The sequence below is a fragment of the Chrysemys picta genome, chromosome 1, assembly GCF_011386835.1.
Source record: "Chrysemys picta bellii isolate R12L10 chromosome 1, ASM1138683v2, whole genome shotgun sequence".
NCBI lineage: Eukaryota > Metazoa > Chordata > Testudines > Emydidae > Chrysemys > Chrysemys picta.
Window position 1 is genome coordinate 180,133,317 of NC_088791.1, and position 27,829 is coordinate 180,161,145.

General features: G+C 38.6%; 1 protein-coding gene across 41 annotated transcripts in view; it reads left to right on the forward strand.

Annotated features, from left to right (window-relative positions):
- LOC112059026 (uncharacterized) overlaps window positions 1-27,829 on the forward strand; it is a 439,279-nt gene that overhangs the window by 184,352 nt on the left and 227,098 nt on the right. For 18 of the 41 annotated variants that reach the window (XR_010594439.1, XR_010594424.1, XR_010594426.1 and 15 more), the window contains one exon: window positions 18,044-18,101. The exons of 11 other annotated variants lie outside the window; for them this stretch is intronic. Coding sequence is in view for 12 of the 30 variants with exons in the window: in XM_065575948.1 (XP_065432020.1) it covers window positions 24,832-25,387; window positions 25,716-26,104 (945 nt within the window). In the remaining 18 variants the exon portion in view is untranslated. Of the gene's footprint in view, window positions 1-8,165; window positions 8,301-18,043; window positions 18,102-24,791; window positions 25,388-25,715; window positions 26,281-27,829 lie in introns of those variants that run through there. 12 more of the 41 variants (XM_065575985.1, XM_065575977.1, XM_065575971.1 and 9 more) reach the window with 3 other exon arrangements.

The window sequence follows — 27,829 nt, forward strand, 5'->3', positions numbered from 1 at the left end:
CTGACCTGCCCTTGATCTATCCACTTTTTCTGACTTGCTCACTCCCTTTTCCTGCTTGAAACCCTGAACCCACTGAGAAATTGTCATAGAGTCTGGGAGATGGGGGGTGCTGCTGTGGAGAGATGTCTGTTCCTTCTCCCGTCTGGGTTAAGAGAAATCATGTGTAAGGGGATTTGATTGTATGATTGAGCCCACAGTCTGGTGCACATTTTAACATACATTTTAAAGTGGAAAAAACATTTGGTCGTTTATGATGAAGAGCTAGGAGCAACCAAATCATGCTCCAGTAATGTAGTTACTGTATATAATAATCAAAAGAAGAAAATCACTCACTTGTAAAGTTTGAGAGTCAGCCTCTCTTCCCTCTGTAAATGGTATCACCTGTTTCTTCACCTCATTTTAATTGTTCCCTTGCTGTTGCTGAAGTTCACCCTAATGTGAAGGACCAGTGCATGGCCCTCTGTATCACTTATCCTGGCATCAGGGAGGCTCTGGGGTGTGTGTGTAGGGGGAGGGACCACAGATTTTTATTTACAATGACTCAATAATCCCCAAACGCTATACAATTAGTGCAGAGAAGCTGTGGACATAGGCTGGAGTGGCAGCCACGTGGAGCTCTAACCCTATCCCTGGGCTTGAGGGGTTCAATGACTTTTGCCCCTCCACGCCCTGTTTGATTAATGTCTGATCAGTTGAGTTTTATGCAGGTGGAGTGAATTTTCCCTGTTAGCAATTATCCCTGACTTCTCGCTTGTAAATAGGGCCCCTCATATTTAGCCCAGCCCTTCATCCTTCCAGATAGGCTTGCCTTACATCCTGAGAGTCTGGATTACCCACCTGTGCCCAGTGTATTGAATCTATTTATTCCCCATGTTTTGTTCATCTTAAAAATGTGAGACAGTTTAGAACACTGCAGTTGCTACGACTGAGAAGAATGAAGCCTTCTTGGGTGTATTAGCGCCACTGCTGGCAGGTGGGCAGTGAATGGAAAATAAACAGGCTCAGGAGCTCTGGAAAAAAGAATGCTGCCGCAGGCAAGGGAAGCAGTGGCAAATAAACACAGCTGAACAGGAGGGAAAAGATATTTAAATTTGCTTATTTAAGGTTAGCGCTGGGGGTAAATTCAAGTCTAACAGGGTAGTTTCTCCCCTCGCAATGCCACATTATTATGAAGCTTTCAGTGACTGTACTTGCTGTTATGTCAGTCAGAACCTTGGCATGATTGGGATATAATTATTTATTTTCTTTATGGCAGCTATGCAGAATGTGACTTTCAAATGAACTAGATTTAACACAGCTTTTACTGGTTAGGTTAGAGGATGACACATTTTTTGCTCACCTTAAGCTATGAATTGGAGGTGCCTCTGGGTCACAAGAGTCTCAGCTTTAGTGATGAGCAGGAGATGTGCACGAGCACGCGTGCACACACAGAGTGAGTTTAACCAGCCAATGGGAGACTTTGCTACTTGGTTTTCTGCTCTGTCTGGCCACCAGTTGACAGAAACAACAGTTTAAGGATTGCTTTAAAAAAATAAAAAGGTGATGACATAATCAGAACTATACAGGGTTTTCATCCCTGTTTCATAAAATGTTTTGCCATTTGTCCTCAAAACTGTAGAAAGCTGCAGCATAGAAATGTGGATATAGCTCATCTAGAAGAAGTGTAATATTCTCTAACTGTACATTCTAGAACACTACCATACTCTGTATTCCACAGTGATTTTTATACTGCTTCTCTGATGCATTATTGAGAAAAGGCACCCACTTGAACAAAATGATAAATAAAATAATGAACATAGAGAAAAATGTCAAGACAGTGTTTTACTTGCAAACCATAGGCAATTTTATTGTCCAAAAATCTGTATGTGGAACTCTTTTTATTGTATTATATTCTCTTACTACAATGTTCATTTGGCAGCTTATTTTCCAGCTAGGAACAGGGGAAAAAAAAAAAAAAAAAACCTAGATCACAAAATATTCCAAATCCTGAGATAGAGGAGGAAATATATTAGGAAGTCAAAATAAAGCATAAAGTAAGCAGTAGTGAAAAGCAGTTTGGTTTTTGGGTTTCAATAGTCAGTTTTAAAATCTGACATGTCTGCTTTGTTTTGGTATGTGGTGCCAAAGTATATTAAAGTAATTATGAACATAATGACTAAACTGTATTTATCCAAATGACCGTACATAGTTCTTTGAGTGTGCAGGGAGAGAAACTGTTAACATTTTACTGTGTTCAAATGCCTCAGTTTGGTGTCCTTCATGAAACTCAGAGATAGTAGAGAAAAAAAAAAAAGGGTTTTCGTTTTGTTTTTATTTTCCTGTTGGGAATAGGAAGAGGAATGTAATCGAGGAAAGAATATTTGGGAATGCTTTTCAGGTTGATAAACCTTTATATTGTTAAAAGATGGACTGCTTGATTTTATTCTCTGTATGTGTGAATATATATCTGCCATCTGGTATATATAATATATTATAACGTCAAATCTTGTGGCAATGGAAGTAATCGTGACCTAACATGATGATGTTTAAGAGACGTATTTTTTCCCACAGGATTGTTCTTTATTAAATTATTTGTATTATTATTGAAGAACAACTTTTAGGAATCAGTTCAGGGATTGGTAAATTCATTTCTTAATTTGTGGTTTATGCACTGAATTACAGTTAAAAGTAGTTTGGAAAAAATTGTTGGTAAAAGCTTGTATAATAATTAGAAGATAAATCATAATAGAAGTCATACTAAATAAAATCTGTAAATAGTATGAGGGTTTTTCAGAGATCCATATTGTCCTTGGACTTGACTGTTGCATTGTACTTTAAATGGAATTGATTGTGTGGTTGTAATGAAAGTAACAGACTGATTTCTATCCAGAGTTACAAACAGTAAATAGAAAAATGTTTCTATCTTGACCTGCAGTCACAGACTAGCTAGATTTTTACTAGAATCCGTAGCTGTAGACCCAAACCTTAATTTAAAATGCAAATGTAATATAACAGGCCTGACAGTGTCTTTATTTTCTAGAAAATGTACTAGTAGTTGGATTAGAATGTGTCTTCCTATTTGAATCTTAACATTAATTTTGCTTAGGAATAATAATATATGTATGGCATTTTCTTTTAAGGGAATTTGTACTGTTGGCTATACCATGAAAACTTTCTGAAATAGCTTTAAAGCAGGATTGCCTTTTTAGCATCAATCTTTTGCATTGGGACATATGTAAAGTCATTCTATTTTGTAAAATATGTTTGATTCCTAAATTTGCGATGTTAAATATTGTCAACGCAGCTTCTTGGTGACTTTGACACAAACCATATGGAGATGCTCTTGGCACTCTTTTCTATAACTTATTTTAGGTGACAATGTGTTATGAATTGAATATGCAGATTTATAGCTTTATGCTATAAAGTGAGGGACGAAAAGCTGCAGTTATTTGTGTCAGGTGCACTGTTCTTTTCATGTGTTTGAACTGTCTTTTTATTGCTGATCATATATATAATAAATACACACACACACACACACACACAGCAATAAGAATTTAAAATATACATTATGCAGGTGTTAGCTCAATAAGAGGTCCCAAAGACTTTTACTGGCAATATATATTCTTTCTTTTTTTTTTTTTTTTTGGTAGATGCGGTTCAGTCTCATAAAATGAATGATCCAATTTGTAAATTCCTTCTCTTTGTTGCAAACTAAGGGCTTCAGCAAGGAAGATAGCAGGACATTTCATGGTTTCTTCCCATGTTTTGAAATCTATTTTTGTCTTTAATTTATTTTCTGTTTTTAGTAAAACAGCTTATTGTAATGATGCTCAAACAAGAAAACAAAACAAAAGAAACCCTAACACTTCTGACTGCCAATTTTACTCTGTTGAAGCTTCCAAGAGCTCTCTATTCTTCCCAGCCCACTTGATATCCTGCAGGTTGTGGCAGAACAATTCACAGGAAAAGCTTAGACATTGAGCTTGCACGCTTCTTGACTCCATTTTAAACCCTTTGTTCACACCAGGGTGGCATTTTTTCACACCGCATGTGGCAGCTTTGACTCCTATCCAGCTTGTCTTATAAAATCAAAGTCTGTGATTTTTTTCCATTCCCAGTGCTGCTGCTTCCCAAACTGCAGTATTCTTTGTATCTCTCCTAATATTGCGAATCTTAAATTATTATAAATATTTTTAAGTCCACGTAGAGTGTGTAGCAACAAGACCATTATACCTACAAATTGAGCTTCAATTAAAAATAAAAGCTAATTTCAGGAGGTTTTTTAAAATAAAAGCTGAGAAGGAAATTTAGGAATAACTGACTAAATATGCTTTATACTCAGTCTGGATTTTCCAGCAGCAGAAATTAAGATGAGCTGTTATACAAATATTTTTGTATTTATTATTTATAGTAATAAGTACATATGGTGCAATTTCAACATATTAGTATGCTTTGTGTGCTTAAACCTAAATACCTGCATGCCATATTTCTGTCTATATGTAGATCTAAAATGCTTTTAGTTTTAAAAAGCTTCTGTCTGCTGTTTTACTGTAGGTTTTATATACAATATCAACAATGAATATTATTTAACATTCGTTTTAAAGACAATGCAACAAATGGAATTAATTGTAATACATTGAATGCAGTGTTAGAAAATGTGTAAGTAAGAGCAACATCATTTAAATGACTAAGTATGTCCAGCTAAAATACAATTTGATCCTTTGAATAAATATTGAGTATACATTCTTTACTGTTTATAATCTTCACAATAAATAGCAAAGATACAAGGGATTCTATAGCAATAACAGTTGAAAGAAAGTATTCTCATCAGAATAAAATTTCATTTGGCACTTACTTTATATATATTATTTTCATATCCATAAGGAATCAAAACCCTAGTCAATAGATATCAATCTTAAATACTTTAAAAACCTTATACTGACTAGGTTTCTTATTCCTTATTGATATGAATATAATCAATTAATTTATCATTTACACATATGTCAAGGAATACATTAACATAGCGCTGTAATAAATATTTTGATCTGGGGGCTCTTGTTGGTTTGAATGATCTTTTTTGGCTGCTACTTTCTTCTCAAATATACCACGTATGCTTTCCTTCTAATTTTGTATCTTTACAGATTTTCTGACTATTCATTTCAAGATTACAGTACAAAGATAAGCATAGACCATGCCACTTTCTAAACCAAAGCAAAATATAAGGTTATCTAGCTATTTAATAATGTTTTTATATAGTGCTTGTGTTGTTTTTATGAATATTTTGAAGAACAGCATAAAAGAGCAATACAATAATAAAATAACCATTATGTGGGTCAACCTCTGGCAATTCAGAAAATTTGAATTCACATGTTCATTTCATATGAATATTCTTCTACATTTACTCAAGTATATACTATGCTTTTCAGAAGCTAAATCATCTTAGCTAGTATCATATATTGCAGCAATCAAGAAAAGAAAGAGCATAGTCTAATGAATCTTCATTTTATATTTCAAAGAAAAATATGAAAGGTGTATACAGATCTCTAACAATAATTGATTTCTAATTAATAATAATGCAGTTTCAATAGTTACAAATGCTTCAAACAATTTTTTTGTAAAGTTTAGCAAAATGTACTAAGTATGTGGTTTGAATTTTCCTATGTCTATAATACATAAGCAAAAGTATAGCTTATGTAACTGAAAAGAACATTTAGGAGGTACATTTTCTCTTAGACTTTATATTCTCTATACAAAACTATGTATTCTATACTATACAATACAGTTTATATGTATATACGCACTATATTAATATTGTACTTTTCAGAGACTGAAGAGTTTAATTTACTAAAATTTGTATTAAACACAAAAATAGATGTTGCCTACTGCTAAAAAGAAAGTTTCATTAATCTCAACAAACATTTTTATTGCAGAGAAACTGAAATATAGTCCTTTTGCCAAGCAACTGAACTGTTAGTGCAAGCTTTTTCTATTTAAAAATGTTGTCCAAAAACATTATAAATGTAATTTTTGATTTAAAAAAATAGTTATACATAAAAAGGGAGAAATTATAAAATAAGAAATTAGCATTCTTTCACAATTTAATTCAATAACTTACAAGAATATTTTCAAAAGTATATCATGGGGAAACAGACATGGCTGTAAAATATACATGCAAATGTACATATTTACTGTTTAAAAATACATCTCAAACAATTTATAGATGTTTAACAAAACGTCATTTTACTGAAAAACAGTTATCTAATTTTGATTGTGATAATAAACAGCATGGTTAGAAGACTCAAGTATGAATTTCTGTGAAGCCATGTAAGTTCAGTAAGTGTACGAAAATTAGTTTACCTACTTTCACAGCGCATATTTACTGAAGAAATAGCATGATCTTTTTTCATTTAAGTGTCAAATGAAGGAGAATTATAGTAAAATCATTTATCATGATCCATTCCAGAAAATCCCAACTTTTATTGCTTGGCAGTTCCTATTTTTCCCCATGTCTCTTCAGACTCTCTTCAGGTTAACATTTCTTCTACTTGCAACCCTCCCCCTTCTCCCCCCAAAAAATAAACAAACAAAAATACCACAGCACCCTTCAGCAAAAGCATAATTGCTTTACGTTGCCTTTCAGCCTCTGGCCTGTCCTTATATTAATCAAATAAAATCCTACATACTCCCCTAAAATTCAGCTTGGAGTAATCCTCTACTACTTAAGGTTGGATGAAAGGAGAACTCATTGTGAATTATGTTTCATCTGTCACAATAACCTTCTTTATTCTTTGGTGCACCTCCCCTTTGCCTTTGGCAATTAGAGAAAATAGGTATGCCTTGAAGTATGAGATAGTGGTATATATATATATATATATATACACACACACACACACTGATGTCATAAACCGACAACGCTTACTAAGCAACACCCTGAAGATTATATAAGCTCTTTTAGATGCAATCCGAATTTTATTAGAACAGAGTAGAAGCAGACATATTTTACAAAGAGTAGGTGCTGATGGCTGTCTATAGGTTATTGTTTTTTGACAGGCAGTGGTCGGAGAGTTTGTCATTCTATTAGAAGAAGAGTAAAACTTGTTTCCAATTGATTTCAAGAACATGTCATTTTACACCTTAGATGTTTTATATCTGTCTGTTATAATATAGTAGACTATTGTATTTGCACATATTCCTAGAGTTTGGTTAAGAAATAATGTCTAAGATATGTTTCCTCAGTGATTTATCATAATTTTAATATTTTGTATGGTTAAATATATATTTTAAACTAAACATTTTTAACAAATATGAAGCTGACCAGTGATACCAAGTGAAAATATTTACTGAATGCCAGTGGAATGCTTGGTGCAGGATAAATAACTAATATTTTAATTTTCCCATATTGTCAGATTAATGTCTTAATTAACGACTACATTACTGTAATGGGGGGTAAGAATCTATTAATTTTTTTAGTAATCCCTAGTGGACCTAATTTATTTTCTGCCATTTCTGTAAAATTTTACCATTTTCTATTTTATTTCTATTTTTACTGGTTGTGTTCTATTTAATATTATATTATTCACTGAAATTACCTTGGGAGCTTTCCAAATTCATTTTTTTATATTATTTTTATATATATTATAGCAAATCATCACATTATAATTTAGTTTTAAAACAAAAACAATACAATTTGGGGCTCTTCTTTTTCATTTAAAAACTGCCTCCCTTCCACTTTTTTAAGAGAGAACTGTTTTTTTCTAGGGAGTGAACTTTAAAAGAAAATGATTGAAAAGAAAGCACTTTTTAAAACAAAAAAGAAAGTTCTAATTCAGGCAGGCTAAAGCGAAGTAATTGAAATTGGTTACTGAGCTGTTGGTCTAACATTAGGAACTAGTTAATTAAAGTGAATAAGAAATTAATATATTACAAAAGAAAATACTTGGGGGAAAAAAGGAAAACAGTTTGGCCCACTGAACAGGTTTGGGCACAAAAGTGCTTGCTAAGCTATCTATTTCACACATGCAACGACAGAAGGTTCGATATTCATTCGATCGATGAGTGAAAAGGCACAATGGCAAAATCGGACGGACTTCTTTTCAAATACAGATCTCCAATGTCCCCCTACAGTCTGCAGTCGCACGGCTGGTGGTGTGGCACAGACAGAGCAAGGGTTACATCAAGGCTGTTCTCTGGACCGTGCAAACAGTCTAGACCAATGACCTGCAGCATCATGCCCTTTGAAGAAGAGGCAAGTTCGGTCACGATGAAGAAAAATCAAGGCGTACCCCTTTTAACAATAGGGAGCAGCTCGTGGCTGCAAAGAGGTAAGCAGGGGTAAGCGAAAAAGGCATCTGCTTCCATGGTTACAGGCCAACTATGAGAACCTTGCTTTTCAAGAGAGACTGTTCTCATGCTCCCTCACAGGCTATGTCATGCATTATAAGTAAAGGAGGGTTGAGCTGAAATCCACATAGTTATTTCAGAGTAAAATGATACGCGAGCACATGGCTGTTAGCAAAAAAAAAAAAAAAAAAAAAAAGTCACATGACTGTTAAGAAGCAGACTTATGCTGGTAAAGAATAGAGTTGTTTTTTACTCAGAACTAGACTAAGAAGGAAAATGTTTGTGCAAAACAAATGTTCATATGATACACAAGATTTTGGCTATTCTCATTCTCTTAAATGAGAAAAGGTCAAGGGTCAAGTTTTTTTTTTTTTTGACAGGGCCACAAACCCTTTTGTCGAAATAGCATTAGTGAATGCCATTTAAAATAAGCTTTTGCTTTTCTTTCAAAGTGCACCTTTATTATAAGTTTGACAGAGCATGAAAGTAATGAATTTCTATCTTTCTGCACTAATTTTGATCTAGTATGTTTTGGTTACACTTTTTGGTTTCATTATGTTAATTTCAGAGACATAGTCTTATGCAAGAAGAAAGGGGAAAGTGAATGATTTGGTAATATTAGTCTTACCTTTCTCTGAAAAAAGATCTACAATTTTTGCCTAGCGGAAATGTGATCAGTGGATTTAAGACAGTGGTGTAACCATTAGCCTTTGAGAATGGTTATGTTTCTACGTTGTTCCTTTCTGCCTTGTTACGTTCTTAATCTGCAGCATATTGTTTTTCCGCTTGAAAAATTAACATGGTTAGTATATTTATTCCAACGTGTGTACCCCTATTTTATCAAATGCATATATATTTATTAATAGTACATATTCTGTTTAATGAAATGTTAATTTTTTGTGACAGCTGTAGATTTTTTTTAAACCAGAAGGATATTAAGGAAAAAATAGATTTAAGTCCTAACCATTTCTGTTTTGCAGCATATCGTATTATTTATTATGTCACTTTTACCATTTGTTTATTTATCATCAATAATGCTAGATTAACAGAAATATTTGAAATAAAATTAAATATGGTAGAGATTAAAAATCTGGAGAACTGTTGAATGGTGTTTGAAGTTTACAGTAACATAATTATTCCCTTAATTTACATAAATATTATGCTGCTGTTTAATAATTACAGTTTTTATAGTACTTATATTTGTAGAATTTACATTGCTATCCAATAAAAGTAATTAATATTTATGAGTGCATCAAGTAGTGTAATTTCTCAGGGTGCATTATGAAATGTATACATTTATGTAAGGGTTTGATTTAACTCTAATCTAATGAGTACTTACGTTAAATGAAAAGTATGCATGTGAACATACAGTAAGTTACTCTTAAATAATACTAGATTTTTCAGTAAAGTCTTTGATCTACATTGCTCATTTTGGGGCCAAAGTTACTTAGGAAAGCAGCCCCAAAAAAGGACAATATCCATATGCAACACAAACAATTTAGATATTAATGATATAAGTAGCAAGCACGTTGTCTTAAAACAGTCATGATCTTGCTTCATCAGATAACGTATATCCTACATATTAATTCAGGTATTAAAATGTCTTTGACATGATTTCAAATTGTACCTTTTTTCTCCAGGTCATTGTCTGGTCATTTTAACTAAGAGAAAAATCTATTTGTTCATCTTTTTTCTTTACATTTTTAATACAGTAGGAGGATTAAATATTATGGTGGAACATGCTACATGTTAGTAATGACAAACTAACACTGATTTATGATGTGTGCACTGTTAGAACACCATGAATTTAAAAAAAAATTGTCAATTTTTCATGCTTTATTTTGGTTAACATGAAATAATCTTCATTTTTCTCACTATTACATTTTAAAAATAGAAAGCTTAATACTCAATAATCATACTGTACAGTATATACCAGAGCACAGATTAGTATAATTGTATCAGTCAAAACACAGATAGAATTTACTGTTACATTAGAAATAACATCTTGTTTTCCATCTAAAGACATGATAAGCCTTCATTTGGATTGTGATGCTGAGGAGGGAAGGTTTGCTTTTTGAAGGAAGACCCTGTTCACCTTGTGTCTGAGATTTTGCTTGCTCATTTTAACAGAACGGGCAAGTCTGCACGAAACCTACCTCTGGATTCATGGCAGTCTGTATGGTGTAGCAAGGGGAAGATCTGATCTTAATTGTATTCATGATCAACTTGTAAAATAATTAGTCTTTTCCTATACAGAGCTGTGGAGATACTGTTGCCGGTGGCATTGTCACAATGAGAGCCAGATATGTGTTTCTGTTGAAGATAAAGACTGCAACTTTATTAGCAATGAAAATATGAACATGTGAACAGCCAATCATTAGCAAGTTTACCCCATTGTCCCCTGTGGGGCAGTGTATTGTCCTGTTGCTAGACCGAATGGTGGTCAATGTGGGACTCCACCACCATTGAGACACCAGGGTTCTGAACAACCGGTGGCTCCTGCCTTGAGTGACACACCTACACCAGCCCATTCTGGTTAAAGTTTAGTCTCTAACTCAGTTGTGTATCCCAATATGTTAAGAATAATGGGGAGTTACTCCATGGATTCTGCGCTCCTAGTTTCCCCTCTGCTGAATGTATTCAACTGGAAGAGCAAATCCTCTATAAAAGTTCATCATCCTCTGCAAGGATACAAGAGGCTGCAAGGACACTATGCCATAAGGGATAATGCTGCCTCCTCGGCACCATTGTGACATGGTTCACAAAATGGCTGCTCCAAAACAAGGAGAGTGAATCACAGGACAGGAAGCACTGGAGGTTCCTTTTGTGGGTTTAGCAAATCATCAAGTGGTGTGACTTGCACAACCAGCGATTGTCAGATTAGGGTCCCATTTGGGACCCATGATCTTTCCCAGAGTTCATGCCACTCCTCTGGATGTTCCCAGGAGTGCAGTTGTTGGTTGACTATCAGGATCAATCTATCTTTCACTCACAAGAATGTGGGAAGAAGCTTTAAAATTGTAACATTATAGATGAGGATTTACTGTATCTGTTGTAAGGTTCATTGTGGGGGATTTATAACCTGGTAATCGTAATTCAATTCAGGCAGAAACTAATACTATTAAATTATTTTTTTCTCTGCTGGAACAAAAAAAGGTTGACTTATTAAAGATATCTGAACCAGTGGACACCATCTGGCCCAAAAAGGCTCAGAAAATCCATACAACATCTCAGAGCAGAACTGTCTGCTCCATTTAAAATAGCATCACTTGAATGACCTACCTGAAGGTTTCTTACAAAACATGCTAGGGAAGCCAAATGGACCAGGTTAGTATGATACCTGGGAAAATCTGCCCCTTTCTTATAGGTGAAGATCCTGGGATCTTATTAAAAGACTCCAAGAACTTTTCTTGCTTACCTTCATGTCTTGGCAATGTTTTGCCCTTGCTGTGGTGGAAGCTAGTCTGACATTGGGAGCATGTAGTGTTCAGATGTCTCCCTGTCATTTTCTGGGCCTCCAACAGTGGTAAGCACCTGTCCTTTCAGTGTGTATACACTATCAACACTAAAGCAAGCCTTAACCTTTACTGATTTGTTTTCATTAACAAATATGTTAGTGCAGCTGAGGGATCTTCAGTTACTATCTGTTGTCAGAACAAACGTTTAATATGCAGAATGCTGCTGAAAAACTGCTGGAAGGGCTTTGTGATCCCTAGACTCTGGCTGTCATGGTCTTCTCCATGTAACTACACAGCAAAGACTGTGAATGCTAAGACCCTATTTTCCAAGATCTGAGCCACCTTGATTTTTTTAGGCCCCTGTAAGCTGAAAGTGTCACAAAGATCCACCACTGCCATTATCTGTTAAGGAGTGTCACATCTGTAGAAAAGTTCCTATCCCTCAAACTCTCGGACTGATTTTGCATTCCTGAGGTACAGATATACCACTAGCATAATCCCAGGTTCCTGGAAGGTGGGTGCTGGCTCTGCCTTCCATCAGGTGCTTGCTGCACACCATTTTGGGGATCAGTCCCTCACCACATTTATGACATCGTGGGAAAGGAAATAGGACTCCTGAGGAGTTAATGTGACTGATCTTGGTGTTGCCTCTACGTGCTGCTTGTTAAGTGGCTACAGTTTCTCATTTGGTTTCTTCCTATGAAGTAGCTGGTTTTAGGAGAGTGAGTTTTCAGAATTCCTCTTAATGAAAGATTTGTGTGCATGAAGTCTATCCTGCAAAAATGAGGATTCCACCACACTTTATTTCAAACGTATATTTGTAGTTTTTAAAGAATTTTGCAAAAGGTATATTACCATGGGTGGTGGGTGAACGACAGGCTCAGGGAGGTGGGGCTGTTATGGGAGGGACAGCCTTCCCCTGCCTATGCTACCTGCTTCCCATGTATATTACTCCCAGGAAAGGAATCTGAAAAATCTTTTAACATCCCCATACTGTCATGCAAAATAAATACAGATAAATATCTCCAACCCTACCAAGGGTAAGTATCAGGTCATTAAAAAGAACAGGAGTACTTGTGGCACCTTAGAGACTAAAAAATTTATTAGAGCATACCAAGGTATGCATCTGAAGAAGTGGGCTGTAGTCCACGAAAGCTTATGCTCTAATAAATTTGTTAGTCTCTAAGATGCTACAAGTACTCCTGTTCTTTTTGCGGATACAGACTAACACAGCTGCTACTCTGAAACTTATCAGGTCATTGAAACTTGGAAGCTCAGAATCCTATACCAACGACAAATTATTCCATTCAGCCCCCAAATCTAAATATAATTTGTGTATGCAACAAGTAGCAGAACGTACAAATAAAACAGAAGTGGTTCAAACAAGTGTGAGTAACTTTGAAAAGGGTCAACAAATGTAGCTTATAAATGCCAGTTGCAAGGGTGCATTTATTGGAAAATGGGATTTTCCAAAAGAGAATTGGGAATATGAAAAATCTTATATCATATCCTTGAGATTTTGGGTTTAATGGGTGGCGTGATGACTAAGGCTCTGATAGTTAACATTTCAAAAATAAGTGTGAAATTAGATCCTGAGGTAGATACCAAGGACTGAAAGCCTGGTAAACAGAGGTGACATGCGGAAGGGGGGCATATGGGGTCACATCTCCCCCACACCGATTTCTGCCAGGGTTTATTTATATATAAATGCAGGGAGTGGGTTCAAAATATGTGAGCGCACAGTAATTTATCTCAAAACAGATGCCACCAATAGCGAGCTGCCCCCTTTGTCCTCCCCCTTTGCAGGCCTGGCTCATGCTAGTACTGACCCACAACTACCCTCCAGCAAGGCCAGTGGGGCTGCGCCTGGGGAGCAAATACTGCAACTGCCTGAGACTTGCAGAGGGGGCCCCGCTGCAGAGTTGGTAGTAACCCCTGGGGCCAGGCGCCTGCCCCGGTGTTTTTTTGGGTCTTGCACAGAGACCTGGGGGGGATTTAACCAGGGCCACACTGTGGGTAATGCAGAGGAGCCCCCAGCTGGTGGGGGAGGGGGCATTGGAAGCCACCTCTGGAAACCACCCAGCCTCCAGGAGTTTGGGGCTGGGGTGCCCCACTCCTGTGAGTGGGTTTCCTGTTGACTCAGAGCTGGCTTCCTTGGTCACATGGTGCAACCAGATCCCCTTCCTGTGTAGTAGCTGGTGGAGCCAGTCAAGTGACCTTGGAGGATGGGTGAGCTGCAAGCTGTGCCCCGTAGGGAGAGGCAGGAGCAACAGCTGGGCGCTGCAGGGAGGGGCTGCTGCTTTCCTGGAGGGGAGACTGAGGGTAAGGGGGGGGGGAGGCCAAATCTTTAAACTGTGCCCCCCCACTATCAATGGTTATGCATTGTCTCTGCTGGTAAAGCTGGTATCTTAATGACCAAAGCCTTTGAGCTGTAACTTGCAGTGCTTTGAAGCAGTATTACTAGCCACCTCTGTAAAGTAGTTCCTCAATTCAGCTTGTGAATTGGGTGAAGAACTACCCAAAAAATGTTTAACAACAAGAGGAGTAGTTTGTTAAATGTCTGCACCAAAGCAGCGTGATGTGCAAGAAGTATGAAAAAGGGTCTTTTTCGGAACGTATGTTTCCCTTTATGCATGGGTAACTGAGTTGTGCAGTGAACCAATAAACTTTCATGACTCTTGACAAGGGGTCGGCAACGTTTGGCACACGGCTCGCCAGGGTAAGCACCTGGCGGGCCGGGCCAGTTTATTTACCTGCTGACGCGGCAGGTTCGGCCAATTGTGGCCCCCACTGGCCGCGATTCGCCGTCCCAGGCCAATGGGAGCGGCGGGAAGCCGTGGCCAGCACATCCCTCTCCCGCGCCGCTTCTCGCCGCCCCCATTGGCCCCGGACGGCGAACCGTGGCGAGTGGGGGCCACGATCGGCCAAACCTGCCGCGTCAGCAGGTAAATAAACTGGCCCGGCCCGCCAGGTGCTTAGCCTGGTGAGCCACGTGCCAACTGTTGCCAACCCCTGTGCTAGACCAATCAACCGATTCCTTGGACCAAAAGTTGGCATGTGTGGATGTTGAGCAGGATCAAATCTTTTGAGCTATATAGTCCTGGCCCACTGGATGTTGCAAGAAATTGTAGGGCAAATCTGTATCGGCCCTTTCATCCAATCAGAAAGCAACATTAATACAGTAGAGCCTCACAATTACGATCACCTTGGGAATGGAGGTTGTTCGTAACTCTGAAATGTTCATAACTCTGAACAAAACATTATGGTGGTTCTTTCAAAAGTTTACAACTGAACATTGACTTAATACAGCTTTGAAACTTTACTGCAGAAGAAAAATGCTGCATGTAACCATCTTCATTTAAATGAAACAAGCACAGAAAACAGTTACCTTACCTTGTCAAATCTTTTTTTTAAACTTTCCCTTTATTTTTTAATACTTTGCATTTAACATACTACTGTACTGTATTTCCTTTTTTTTTTTTTTGGTCTCTGCTACCTGATTGTGTACTTCCGGTTCCAAATGATGTGTGTGCTTGACTGGTCAGTTTGTAACTCTGGTGTTGGTAACTCTGAGGTTCTACTGTATAGCAATTACTTTATGGGCAAGTATTTGTTACTGTTTCCAAATTATACCTCTTTTTGAGAGATTTGTAATAACTCAACCACTGTAATTCACAAGAAGCAGAAGCAAGATACACCAGGTAATTTTTCTTTAGATAAATTTGGATGTAGCATATGAAGGATACATCAGTATAGTTACATTTTTACATAATGCTTTATCACATTTTGAACCATATTTTCAATTTTATGGTTTGTTTAAAAAATAAAAAGGGGGAACATCAGTCTCCTGATTTAATTTGTTCACTGCAAGGTGAAATTCAGGAGTTATACAGCAGCAAAGGAAAATGCTACTAAAAGCTGTGGCTGCACACGTGGTTTGCTTGCTTGTTTGTTTGTTTTTTTGACTGAGTTGCTCATAATACATGGGCTACTGCTGAAGGCTTTTTATAACCATATTTTATTAGAGATGGATCCACTTTGAACACTGGATTAGCACTCCGCCATCACCATTACTTTTTCTTTCTTTCTTCCCTCCCGTCTCCCGCACATACTTATGCTCCTGGGAAAGATGAATTAGTGACTATATTAATCTAACTTGTTTCTTTTTTCCTTTCCTAACTACCTAGTTTCAGTAGGTCTTCCTCACATTTTCCTCCTGTTGTCACTTTTAGTTAAAATACCAACTGTTGAAAAGAAAAGCCTATCTGATCATTACATTAATGTTTTAATTATATGATCATACATCACTTTTCTTATTTTCTGGGGGAAGTTATGTCAAACTCTAGTCATTTTTTGTTAATGACAAATTAGGTGGCAGTATCATAAGACAGTAGCCATACCACAGTTACACTTTATAATGTAGTAGCTGTAATTACACTGTAGTTACAGTATAATTACATAGTGGTGGTGCTTTTTCAAACTTGTATTTAACACTAATTGAACTTCCAGAAACAAACAAAAACAAAAAACACACATTTAAAAAGCCAACTAAGGTTGCTGAATGTAACAATTTACTGACCTATCACATAATTTACAAAGTTTAAGAGCAAGGAATTGAAAAAGTTAAAGCCAATATAATGCCTGATCCTGGAAAGACTTGTGTCTAAACTTTACTTAATACATTGTGAATAATCCCATTGATGACAAACATTTCAGTGGGACGCTACCCACAGTGTGTAAATTGAGCACATGTGGATTTCCTCTAGGATTGGGGCCATCATCTTAAACTGCCACACATTTCTCACTGTCAAGTACAGAGTAATACTTATTTCATTGCAACACAACCACCTCAACTCAAAATGAATACTTCTCTTTCAACACTAATCTCAGGATATAAAACTCAACTTTACACTGACTGTGAATAATTTTTGTAGATGTAACATATGAAGGATGACAAAAAGGCCACTTAACACAATCAAAAATTTATACTACTTTTTAATGTCTTAAAAATAAAAATAGGTTCAGGGGGCTAAAATAAGACGTTAAAAATGGAAACTGGTTGCAAACTTAACTATGGAGTAGCTACCCCTGCACCATAATTACCTGAAGATTAGCTACATGATTTAATAACTTATTATCCCTTAAGTTTCATATTTAAAAAGTTATACTGTAAATTACTTTGGTTATGTTTTTGTTTTCTGTATGTGCCTATACAAAATCCTATAACCAGAGGTCGACCATGTAGCTGAATTACTTGTGCTTGTCCTCTGTTTCATTATGAATGCATGTACATTTACAATCCAGCTATACAAAATAAACAGTAGCTATGCTAAAATAAATTTTTATTTTTATTTTTTGACATTTAAACTTTTAGTGATTTTGTGTGACAGCTATAACTTCAGAGAAATTACTATGTGTAGATATTATGAATAAGCAGTCATTACAAGTATTACAAAATCCAGTCACATTGTAATTACATTGTAATGGCAACATAAATACAGCATAATTCAGCTACTATATTAAAATATAATTAATATTAAAATACAATATATTAATTTATCAAAGCTTTACATACTCAAGGCCAACAGGCTGTATTATTTCAAGAAATGACAGAATTTAATTTCCTCTCTGAAACTGTAGCTATGTATATAAACTGCTTCAGCTACATTTTTTGCAAGAAATCAAATATCTTAAAATATGCATGTAACTGGAGTGAAGATTTCTATATTTTCTAAACTCATTTTATGATACAATACAAATATGTAGTTTCACAAATAGAAGATAAAATAAATTTTTCTTCAGTTAAAATATTTTACAATAATGCCTCACAACACTACACCTTACTATAACATAACTACAGTGTTGGAGGTTATTATTATGTAATTATGTACTTCTTTTTACATAAAGATTGGGTTACTCTTTCAGAGTGTAAAATTTTATTTCTGTATTAAATGAAAGCAAAGTGGATGAGTACCATCATCCATCTGGCTAATAATATCAGTATATGGTTATACTATTCAAAATTCTTGATTTACTGATGTACAGTAATTCTCTGGCAGTTAGTATCTTGAAGAAATTTATCTAATCTTGTAAGCTAAAAGACAAGACTTTTTCCTTCTTTTACTCCAGTATTTTTGTAATATAATTTTAATTGATTTTGAAAAGGAGCTAAATATATTGTCACTGGGTTATTTTGAAGTGTCTGGCTTTGGTATATGATCCTTTTAATATTTTACCCTCATCTTGATTCACTGTATTTCTTCCAGGTGGATGACTGCCGTTATGACTTTTGCAAAAAGATCCTTTTTGTTTCACAGATTAGGGGTAAGTCTTGAATTCTTTATTTGAAATTTCAATTACAGGTGTCCATAATCCAACATTAACATGGATAGTTGCACACTTGCAGCTAATGTTTTTGCAAACTAAAATGATGGGAAATTTTCCCACTTAAGTACCATGCTTTTGAATGTTTTTTTTTTCTGGATGTGAATTTGAATTTGTTGCAATCATTCTGCAAGTTGATAGTGTTCAGAACTAGCAGAACCTAAGGTAGGAACCTAGAATTAAATCCTGGCCATATCTGGGGGGAGCATTGGCTTGCTAAACCCCAGGTTGTCAAGTATCAGAGGGGTAGCCGTGTTAGTCTGGATCTGTAAAAAGCAACAGAGGGTCCTGTGGCACCTTTAAGACTAACAGATGTATTGGAGCATAAGATTTTGTGGGTGAAAGCCCACTTTGTCAGACATATGCTCCAATACATCTGTTAGTCTTAAAGGTGCCACAGGACCCTCTGTTGCTTTAAACCCCAGGTTGTGAGCTCAATCCTTGAGGGGGCCATTTAGGGATCTGAGCAGGGCCGACGAGAGAGGGGAAGCCGGTACAAATTACCAGGGCCCGGTGGTCTGGAAGGGGGCCCAGCTTCCCCCTCATCAGCCCTGTTTAGCCAGTCCGGGGCCCGGCGGTCCAGAAGGGGCCCGGTTTCCCCAGCTTCCCCCCCCCGCCCCTCGTCAGCCCTGTTTAGCTGGTCCGCCCTTGCTGGGGGGCCTGAATTTTTTTTCAACGGGACCCAAACCCACTCTTGGCGGCCCTGGATCTGAGGCAAAAATTTGCCTGGGGATTGGTCCTGCTTTGAGCAGGGGGTTGGACTAGATGACCTCCTGAGGTATCTTCCAACCCTGATATTCTATGATTCTAATTCAATGGGAATTTTGCCCTTGACTTCAGTGGGGTCAGAATTTCACCTCTGGTTTGCAAGGAATGCAAATTATCTCAATCTGAATACATAGTGATCCAGATATTTCATAGAGATTGAAGGAGTGAAGGGACCATTAGATCATCTAGTCCAGGGATCGGCAACCTTTGGCATGTGGCTCGCCATGGTAAGCACCCTAGTGGGCCGGGCTGGTTTGTTTACCTGCCGCATCTGCAGGTTCAGCCAATCGCGGCTCCCACTGGCTGCGGTTCGCCACTCCAGGCCAATGGGGGCTGCGGGAAGCGGTGCAGGCCGGGGGATGTGCTGGTTTAAAAGAGAACTAGATAAATTCATGGAGGTTAAGTCCATTAATGGCTATTAGCCAGGATGGGTAATGAATGGTGTCCTAACCTCTGTTTGTCAGAGGGTGGAGATGGATGGCAGGAGAGAGATCACTTGATCATTGCCTTTTAGGTTCACTCCCTCTGGGACACCTGGCATTGGTCACTGTCAGTAGACAGGGTACTGGGCTGGATGGACCTTTGGTCTGACCCAGTATGGCCGTTCTTATGTAATAAATAATTTCCATTTCTGAACCCATAACAAATTTTTACATAGGCAAAAAGATGTATTATTTTGACTTTTATTAGGAGTAAAGAACAGAAGAGAACTAAGTTATTTGTTAAAAAAGGCATGTTTTGTTGTTTTCAAGTTTTCCATGACAAATTCAAAGGTATTAGATTTGAATTTTGTGTAAATCAAACAGAAATCTTCTGCACCATATATTTATGTCACGCCTATCCAAAACAGTATTTCTGAGTGTCCATGTAAGAATATGTTCACCTCCAGATCATATTAATGTTAATATTGGGATTTACACTTGCACATCAAAGGAAGACCAGATCTAACAGTTTTTAAAATTGGAATCATGAATTTAAGAAAAGGTAAAATTAATTTGAATATTTATGTATGGATATATCATGTTAGTATTGTTTACTTTTAACACTATTGATCTTGAAGCAGAGATGTAGCTTTAATCTAGGTATAATAATAGCTGGATCTATTTTATGTTCTCCATAAGTCTCTGCCCTTCTAGCAAAAGGTTTTTAATGATTCATGAATAGCTTATTTATTTTGCTTTCTAAAAAATGAAGCCATTACATATTTGCTGTGGAGGAAGCTGAGTTAGGGTGGGCTAACAATCAGACTACTGGCATAATGCTTCATAAAAAAAACTAGGAACAGGAACCTCTGTTATAAGTTTTGGTGCCTGGAACACAAAGCATACATTTCTAAGCCATACCAAACTAACAAGAGCTAACAAAATAACAAAAGTCTGATCACTTGCTGTATATGTTTGACATGTCTTACCAACAAAAGGAGCTTCCATTATTTCTTCCAAGTTTATTTCATTGGGGACAAAGATTTGGTGAGGCGTCATTCAGCTCATGAAAGTCTAGAAGTGAGTGGAAGACATACGTTTGTTAAAATATTGAATAATCAGCATTTTAAATTATTAATACTCTATAATTATTAACATATGCACTAATACACATGAAGTGATCATTAAATTAGTTAAAACTTGGTGTAATATTGGCAGTTACTTGTGGACAAATATTGGGAAGGAAAAAAGAAGGAAATATAACTGAGGTAAAATCCCCACCATTTTCAAAATGCAACCAGTGAATTTCAGGTATAATAAAAAATGGGTCAGAGTAAGAGCTATTTGTTACAAACAGACTGCAGTTTACTTTGCAAAGCACACTGATCATAGTTAACCTTAGCCATTAGGAGAAAACATTACCCTCCGATTTGTCATTAAATCACGGGGATCTAAAACAACTCCATGTTAACAGCCAGCAATCCCTTTTATGAAAATCCCAAACATAAAGAATACTATTGTTTGCTGAACATGTGGCAACTAGTCTGGTTTATATTAAGTTGAAGTTACTGCCATCTGGTGGGGGAAATAGTACTAAATCACTACAACTGGAACCAAAATAGTAAGCTTTAGTTTGTGCAATGGAAAAAAAAAAAAACTTTTAGAAGCAAACAAATACCCTATATAGGAATTATTATGGGATTGATTTAAAAAGCATTCAAAAATGTACAACAATGTAGCCTGGCCTGCAAGAGGCAATTGGGCAAATGTATAATTGTGTGAAAGAAAATAAGCTAAAAATGCATAGGAAATCACTGTACCATACTATCCACACTTTAAGCATAAAGTTAGAATATTTAATAATGCATAATATAGTTGTTTTTTCTTGGAGAGTCTTTTGTACCTTACTTGGGTGTGAAATTTTTCTGTTTGCATATAGTATAGCATATTGTATTTTATGATAAAGGTGGTAATGTGCAAGTTGTTATATCCCTGCACAACGGTAGGCTGCCAGATCATCTGGTCTGGCCCTGTGCTCATTGCTGCTGCATCTTTATTCAGAGATCTTGTGCAGGAGAGTGAGTCTGCTACTTCATGAATCTTGAAATATACAGGGTTGGGTTTCCAATTAGGCACAGTAGGCACATGCGTAGGGGTGCTGCCGTTCTAGGGGCACCTAAAAGTTAAAAGTGGGTTAAAAGTTTCATTTTCCAAGGAAAACACGAAGGTTTTCCAAGGAAAACATGAAGCTGTAGGTGGGGGAGGAGGGGGGAAGCGCTGAAGATGCTGTGCTTAGGGGCGCGTAAGGTGTAAATCTGATCCTAGAAATATACATGTATTAGTTGTTGTATGTTTCTTGAAGGAAGAGTCCCATAGGAATGGATTAGTGTTGTTATTTTTTTCTAACTCTCCAAAGCTGTTTGTGGTGCTTATAGAACAAATAAAATTAACAGGGTCCTTGTCCCAGGGAGCTAATAATTAAATTAGAGGCAACACTGCAATGAATGACAAACAAAATGGGGATAGAGGTGGAGGATTACAGTAGTGGGATACCATGTACTTATTTTCATGTACCTATAGTTTTAATACTGAGTTTTGCTCAGTTTATTGTATGATAGAGTGTCCAGAATTTTTATTAGTTATTATTTATATGACTACAGTGCTGAAAGACCCAAATCAAAATTGGGCCCCCTTTGTATACATGTCCAAGTAGGTCTCTGCCTGAAGATGATTTTCTTCTAGTGGAGGACAGTGAAAGTGGATCTTTGCTATTAACCTGAGGAAGATTTTGAACTTTTCTGATCATGGCATCAGAGAGACTGTCCTGACCAGGGCTGCCTTATACATCCACTGGGAAAAAAGACTCCTATATACCTTTCCAACTGTATTTCTAGTACCAAGAGTCATGGGAAAGTTCAGGGAGAAACAAAGGTTTGATTACTCTTTTGCAGTTGGCCATAGTCATTAGACTGAGCATATGACTTTTGATCACTGACAACCAAACTACCGTTAGCTCCATGCTGCAAGCATTGCTGTTGACAGCTGACTTGTGAGAAGGTAGAGCTTTGTGGGTATTTAGTCAGTGAGCAGCTAAGTCAAATCCTTTTAATTTCTCAGAACAATTGTAAGTGGAAATGATATGGAGGAAGCAGGGCCTACTTGATCCTTCTACCTGACCTGCAGAAGTCCTACTTGACTACCTTCTTCACCTGTCTGAGTCTAACGTAGAAATTAAACTTCATCCAGCTACACTTAGAAAGACAAGGTGGGTGAGGTAATATCTTTTATTGGGCCAACTTCTGTTGGTGAGAGAGATCAGCTTTCAAGCCATACACAGCTCTTTTTCTGGGAAAGGACATGATGCTAAGAGTTTCTCTCCCAGACCTGAAGAACAGTTTTGTGTGGCTTGACAGTTTGTGTCTCTCACTACCAGAAGTTGGTCCAATAAAAGATATATTACCTCACCCACTTTGTCTCTCTAACATCCTGGGACTGACCCAGCTATGACTACATTGCATCCTGCTATACCTAGCAGTTATCTCAGCCTTTTATGAATTACTGAAAAATAGACAGGTATCCTTGCAGTCCCTCCTCATCAGTTTCATTTGAGACTTGCGACTTTTGAAATGTAGTGTTTAAAAGCCCCACATTTATCATGGGATATTAATGTGGTTATGGAAAGGCTGATGAAGGCCTTTTCTGAGACACTTGGAACCTGAGAGTTCAAGTTTCATAAGTGGACATTAATTTTCCTGGTGGCACTAACTTAGTGGTATCTGCTGATAGACAAAGCAAGTTTCAGGTTCTTGTTAATGATGCACCTTGTACCAAATTTGACATGCGTAAGGTGGGAGCTACAGGCTCATAAGACTCTTCTTTAGCACAGTGACTAACCTCTGCTGTATGAGCCCATTTCCCTGACAACATTCTTTCCACAAGTTCATGCTCATTCCATCCTTTTCAATGAATGAAACATCAGAATGTACATGAGGTTCTACTTCTACTGGACTAAAGGCCTTAGAAAGTCGACCAAACTTTTTGTTTCCTCGGACATCAATTCCCTGGGCAGCGGTGTCACTAAGAGGACTGTGTTGAAATAGTTGCCTGATTGCATTTTGCATTTTTGTGGCCTGTCTGGTCTAAATTAGAAGGACTCATTATGTCTGAGAGAGGCTGGGCTCTGCTTCCTGCCTCAAACAAATTTCCATTGCAGTCTTATACGCAGCAGCTACATGGTGGTAGTTCCATACACTTCATTTACAAAGTGCTTGCTTTGATTTAGCCTCTGTCTAGGAATCCTGCTGTGATCTCTCAGACATGAAGAACCAGTTTCTGAAATAGGCAACCCCAAACTCTCTCACTCCTGATAGTTTTGTGTCTTTTGGGATGTCCCTCATTCTAGTCGGCCAAACATATTTTATTTTATTTTTTGTTTTTCTCTTTTTGACTCCTCTTAAAGGTCTTTGATGGGTTAAATTTGGTGGTTTGGGGAAGGTATATTACTTGTCCCTTTTATTGTGCATGTGTTTGTGTATCTCTGTCTATAAATAATATGGATACACATATACACATTCATTTATAAAATTGCAACAAGCAGCAAAAAAATAACCAACTAACAATATGGAAAAGAACAATACATATAAATTTTATAAATAAAAATATAAAGTTCTTTTTCATATCGTTGGTAGGTGGGTTATTGCTGCCTGTTGCAATTTTTATGGTTGTGCCGTTTTAGCTCTCCAGAAGTGAAAAACCTGCCTAACTGGTACTGTTACAGGGGAAATTATTTACCTTGTAATGCTTCTTAGAACAGCATACCACACATGACATTCAGTCATCCCCAATCCCCCAGATTTTAGTGGAAAACTTTTTGAGGTGGTGTGTGTCTTTATATTTTGCTTTGTTGGCATCATTAATTTTGAAATAACTTTGGGTAGTGATTGACTGATTGCAAGACAAGTAAAGGCCTCTCAAAAAACAATCAGGAACTTACTGGAAGGTTTTAACAGCAGGGGTTATAATGCTGGATGGTATGTGTCCACCAATTGTGGCTCATGCTCCCATTCACTGTTGCCGACCAAAAGAACCTTTGGAGCTTGCAGAACTCTCCCTGACTCAGGCCTGGTCTAACACTAGTCTGTTATTTCGGAATTAGCCGAGTTAATTTGAAAAAAAAAAAAAAAAAGATTCTGTCCACACGACCAAACCGTTTTTTCGATTTAAAGGGCTCTTTAATCCGATTTCTGTACTCCACCCCGGCAAATGGAGTAGTGCTTAAATCGAGATCGCAATCCCGAGTTAAAGGTATGGTGGATGCAATTTAATGTTATTGGCCTCTGTGACTGCTCTGGACAACACTCTCAACACCAATGCAGTAGCCAGGTGGGCAGGAAAAGCCCTGGGAGCTTTTAAATTTCATTTCTTGTTTGGTCACCATCAGCACAGGTGACCATCAACACAGTTCACCATCATAGGTGACCATGCAGAGTCCACCATCACAGGAGATCACGCAGTCCCGGATTCGCAGACGAGCTCCAGTATGGTCCGAACGGGAGGTATTGGATCTCATAGCATGTTGGGAAGATGAGTCTGTTATGGCAGAACTACATTCCAAAAAAAGGAACGCAAATATGTATGCTAAAGTCTCCAGGGCCATGACAGAAAGAGGCTACTCCAGGGACACAGATCAGTGTCGTATAAAAATCAAGGAGCTCAGGCAAGCGTACCAAAAAACCAGGGAGGCAAACGGGCGCTCTGGCTCACAGCCCCGTACATTCTACTTCTACTATGAGCTGCATGCAATTATGGGGGATGATGCCACCACTACCCCACCACTGTCCATGGACACCTGCCAGGGGGGAGTTGCACAGAGCGAGGAGGAAGAGTCATTGGAAGACGAAGAGGAGGAGGAGGAGGAGGACAGTGGGGAATCCTTTTCCCCCCTTAGCCAGGAATTATTCTTAACGCTGGAGCCAATAGCCTCCCCCCACTTCCAAGGTGGGCTCCCGGACCATGACCCTGAAGAAGGTACTTCTGGTGAGTGAGAGCCTGATTGGAGCCACGTGGAGGGGGGGGGGGGTAAGGAATGGGGGTGTTGTGTGAAGCGATCATCCCAGAGATCCCGCAGGCCCTCCTTTTATATGGCAGACCCCCCAGGCATTGCTGGCTATGGGAAAGGGGGGCCAGCAGTTTGAAAGCATTGAAATGAATGTAGAAGAAGCAGAACCCCGCGTGCCCCTAGGCAGCCGGCAAGCTGAATTCTGTTGCCCGGCCGTGTGTGATGGCTTACTCACACCAACGTGTCCCCTTTGTTCTCTGAAATGTATCTTTTAAAATACTACCCTCCCTTTTTCTCCTCCCACAGGTGCAAATGTTTCAACGTGGCCCCTATCTACTCCGTCCCAGAGGCTGGTCCAGATGAGAAGGCGGAAAGAACAAACTCGGGATGACATGTTCGCCGAGCTCATGCAGTCCTCCCGCACTGATAGGGCCCAGCTGAATGCGTGGAGGCAAACAGTTGCAGAGTCCCATAAAGCATTACAGGAACACGAAGAGAGGAGTGACGTGTGCGATGAGAGCAGGCAGGATGCTGTGGTCAAGCTCATTGGGGAGCAAACTGACATGCTCCACTGTATGGTGGATCTAATGTGGGAAAGGCAGCAAGACCACAGACTGACACTGCAGCCCCTGTCTAACTGCCCTCCCTCCTTCCCAAGTTCCATAGCCTCCTCACCCAGATGCCCAAAAATATGAAGGGGGAGGCTACGGGGACCCACACACTCAACCCCAGAGGATTGCCCAAGCAGCAGAAAGCTGGCATATGCGAACTTTTGATTTGGTTTCTGGACTTGTCCTTCCCTCCTCCTCTCCCCCGGTCTACCTTCGGATTTTTCTCAATGTGTTGTGCAACAAATAATAAAGAACAGTTTTTAAATAATTTTGACTTTATTTCCTTATATATATATATATATATATATAGGGGGCAGGTAACTTCAAGAGAAACAAACACAACTGTCACACTATATCCTGGCCAGTCATGAAACTGGCTTTCAAAGCTTCTCTCATGTGCAGCGTGCCCTGCTGCACTCTTCTAATCACCCTGTTGTCTGGCTGTGCGAAATTGGCTGCCAGGTGAGCTGCCTCAACCTCCCACTCCACCATAAATGTCTGTCCCTTACTCTCACAGATATTGTGGAGCACACAACAAGCAGCAACTACAATTGGAATATTGGTTGTGCTGAGATCTAACCGAGTCAGTAAACTGCGCCAGTGCACTTTCAAACATCCAAAAGCACATTCTACCACCATTCTGCACTTGCTCAGCCTATAGTTGAACTGCTCCTTACCACTGTCCAGGGTGCCTGTGTACGGCTTCATGAGCCATGGCATTAAGGGGTAGGCTGGGTCCCCGAGGCTAACTATAGGCATTTCAACGTCCCCAACAGTAATTTTCTGGTCTGGGAAGTAAGTCCCTTCCTGCAGCTGTTCAAACAGACCAGTGTTCCTGAAGACATGAGTGTCATGTACCTTTCCTGGCCATCTCACGTTGATGTCGGTGAAACGTCCTTTGTAATCCACCAGTGCTTGCAGCACCATGGAAAAGTACCCCTTGCGATTTATGTCCTGGCCGCCCCGGTGTGCCGGGGCCAAGATAGGGATATGCATTCCGTCTATCGCCCCGCCACAGTTAGGGAACCCCAGCGCATTAAAGCGATCCACAATGGTCTGCACATTTCCCAAAGTCACTATCCTTGATAGGTTTCAGAGTAGCAGCCGTGTTAGTCTGTATCCGCAAAAAGAAGAACAGGAGTACTTGTGGCACCTTAGGGTTAGGTGCTATCCTTGATAGCAGCTGGTCAATGATTGCATTGGCTACTTCTGGCACAGCAGCCCCCACAGTAGATTTGCCCACTCCAAACTGATTCCTGACTGATCGGTAGCTGTCGGGCGTTGCAAGCTTCCACAGTGCTATGGCCACTCGCTTCTCAACTGTGAGGGCTGCTCTCATTTTGGTGTCTTTGCACTTCAGGGCAGGGGACAGCAAGTCACAAAATTCCATGAACGTGGCCCTATGCATACGAAAGTTTTGCAGCCACTGGGAATCATCCCAGACCTGCAACACTATGCGGTCCCACCAGTCTGTGCTTGTTTCCCGGGCCCAGAATCGGCATTCCATGGCATGAACCTGGCCCAATGCCACCATGATCTCCCAATCACCACATGCCATGCTTCTAGGAACGTCTGTCTCCATATCCTCATCAGTATAGTAATTGCACTGTTGTCGCTTCCTCACCCGGTTTTGCAGGTACTGCACATACTGCTGGATAATGCGCGAGGTATTTACAATGGTCAAAACTGCAGCGGAGATCTGAGCGGGCTCCATGATTGCCGCGCTATGGCGCCTGCACAGGTAATCCTGGAAAAAGGGCGCGAAACATAGGAGGCCTGTTCGGTTCAAGATGGCCGATAAAAGGCGGT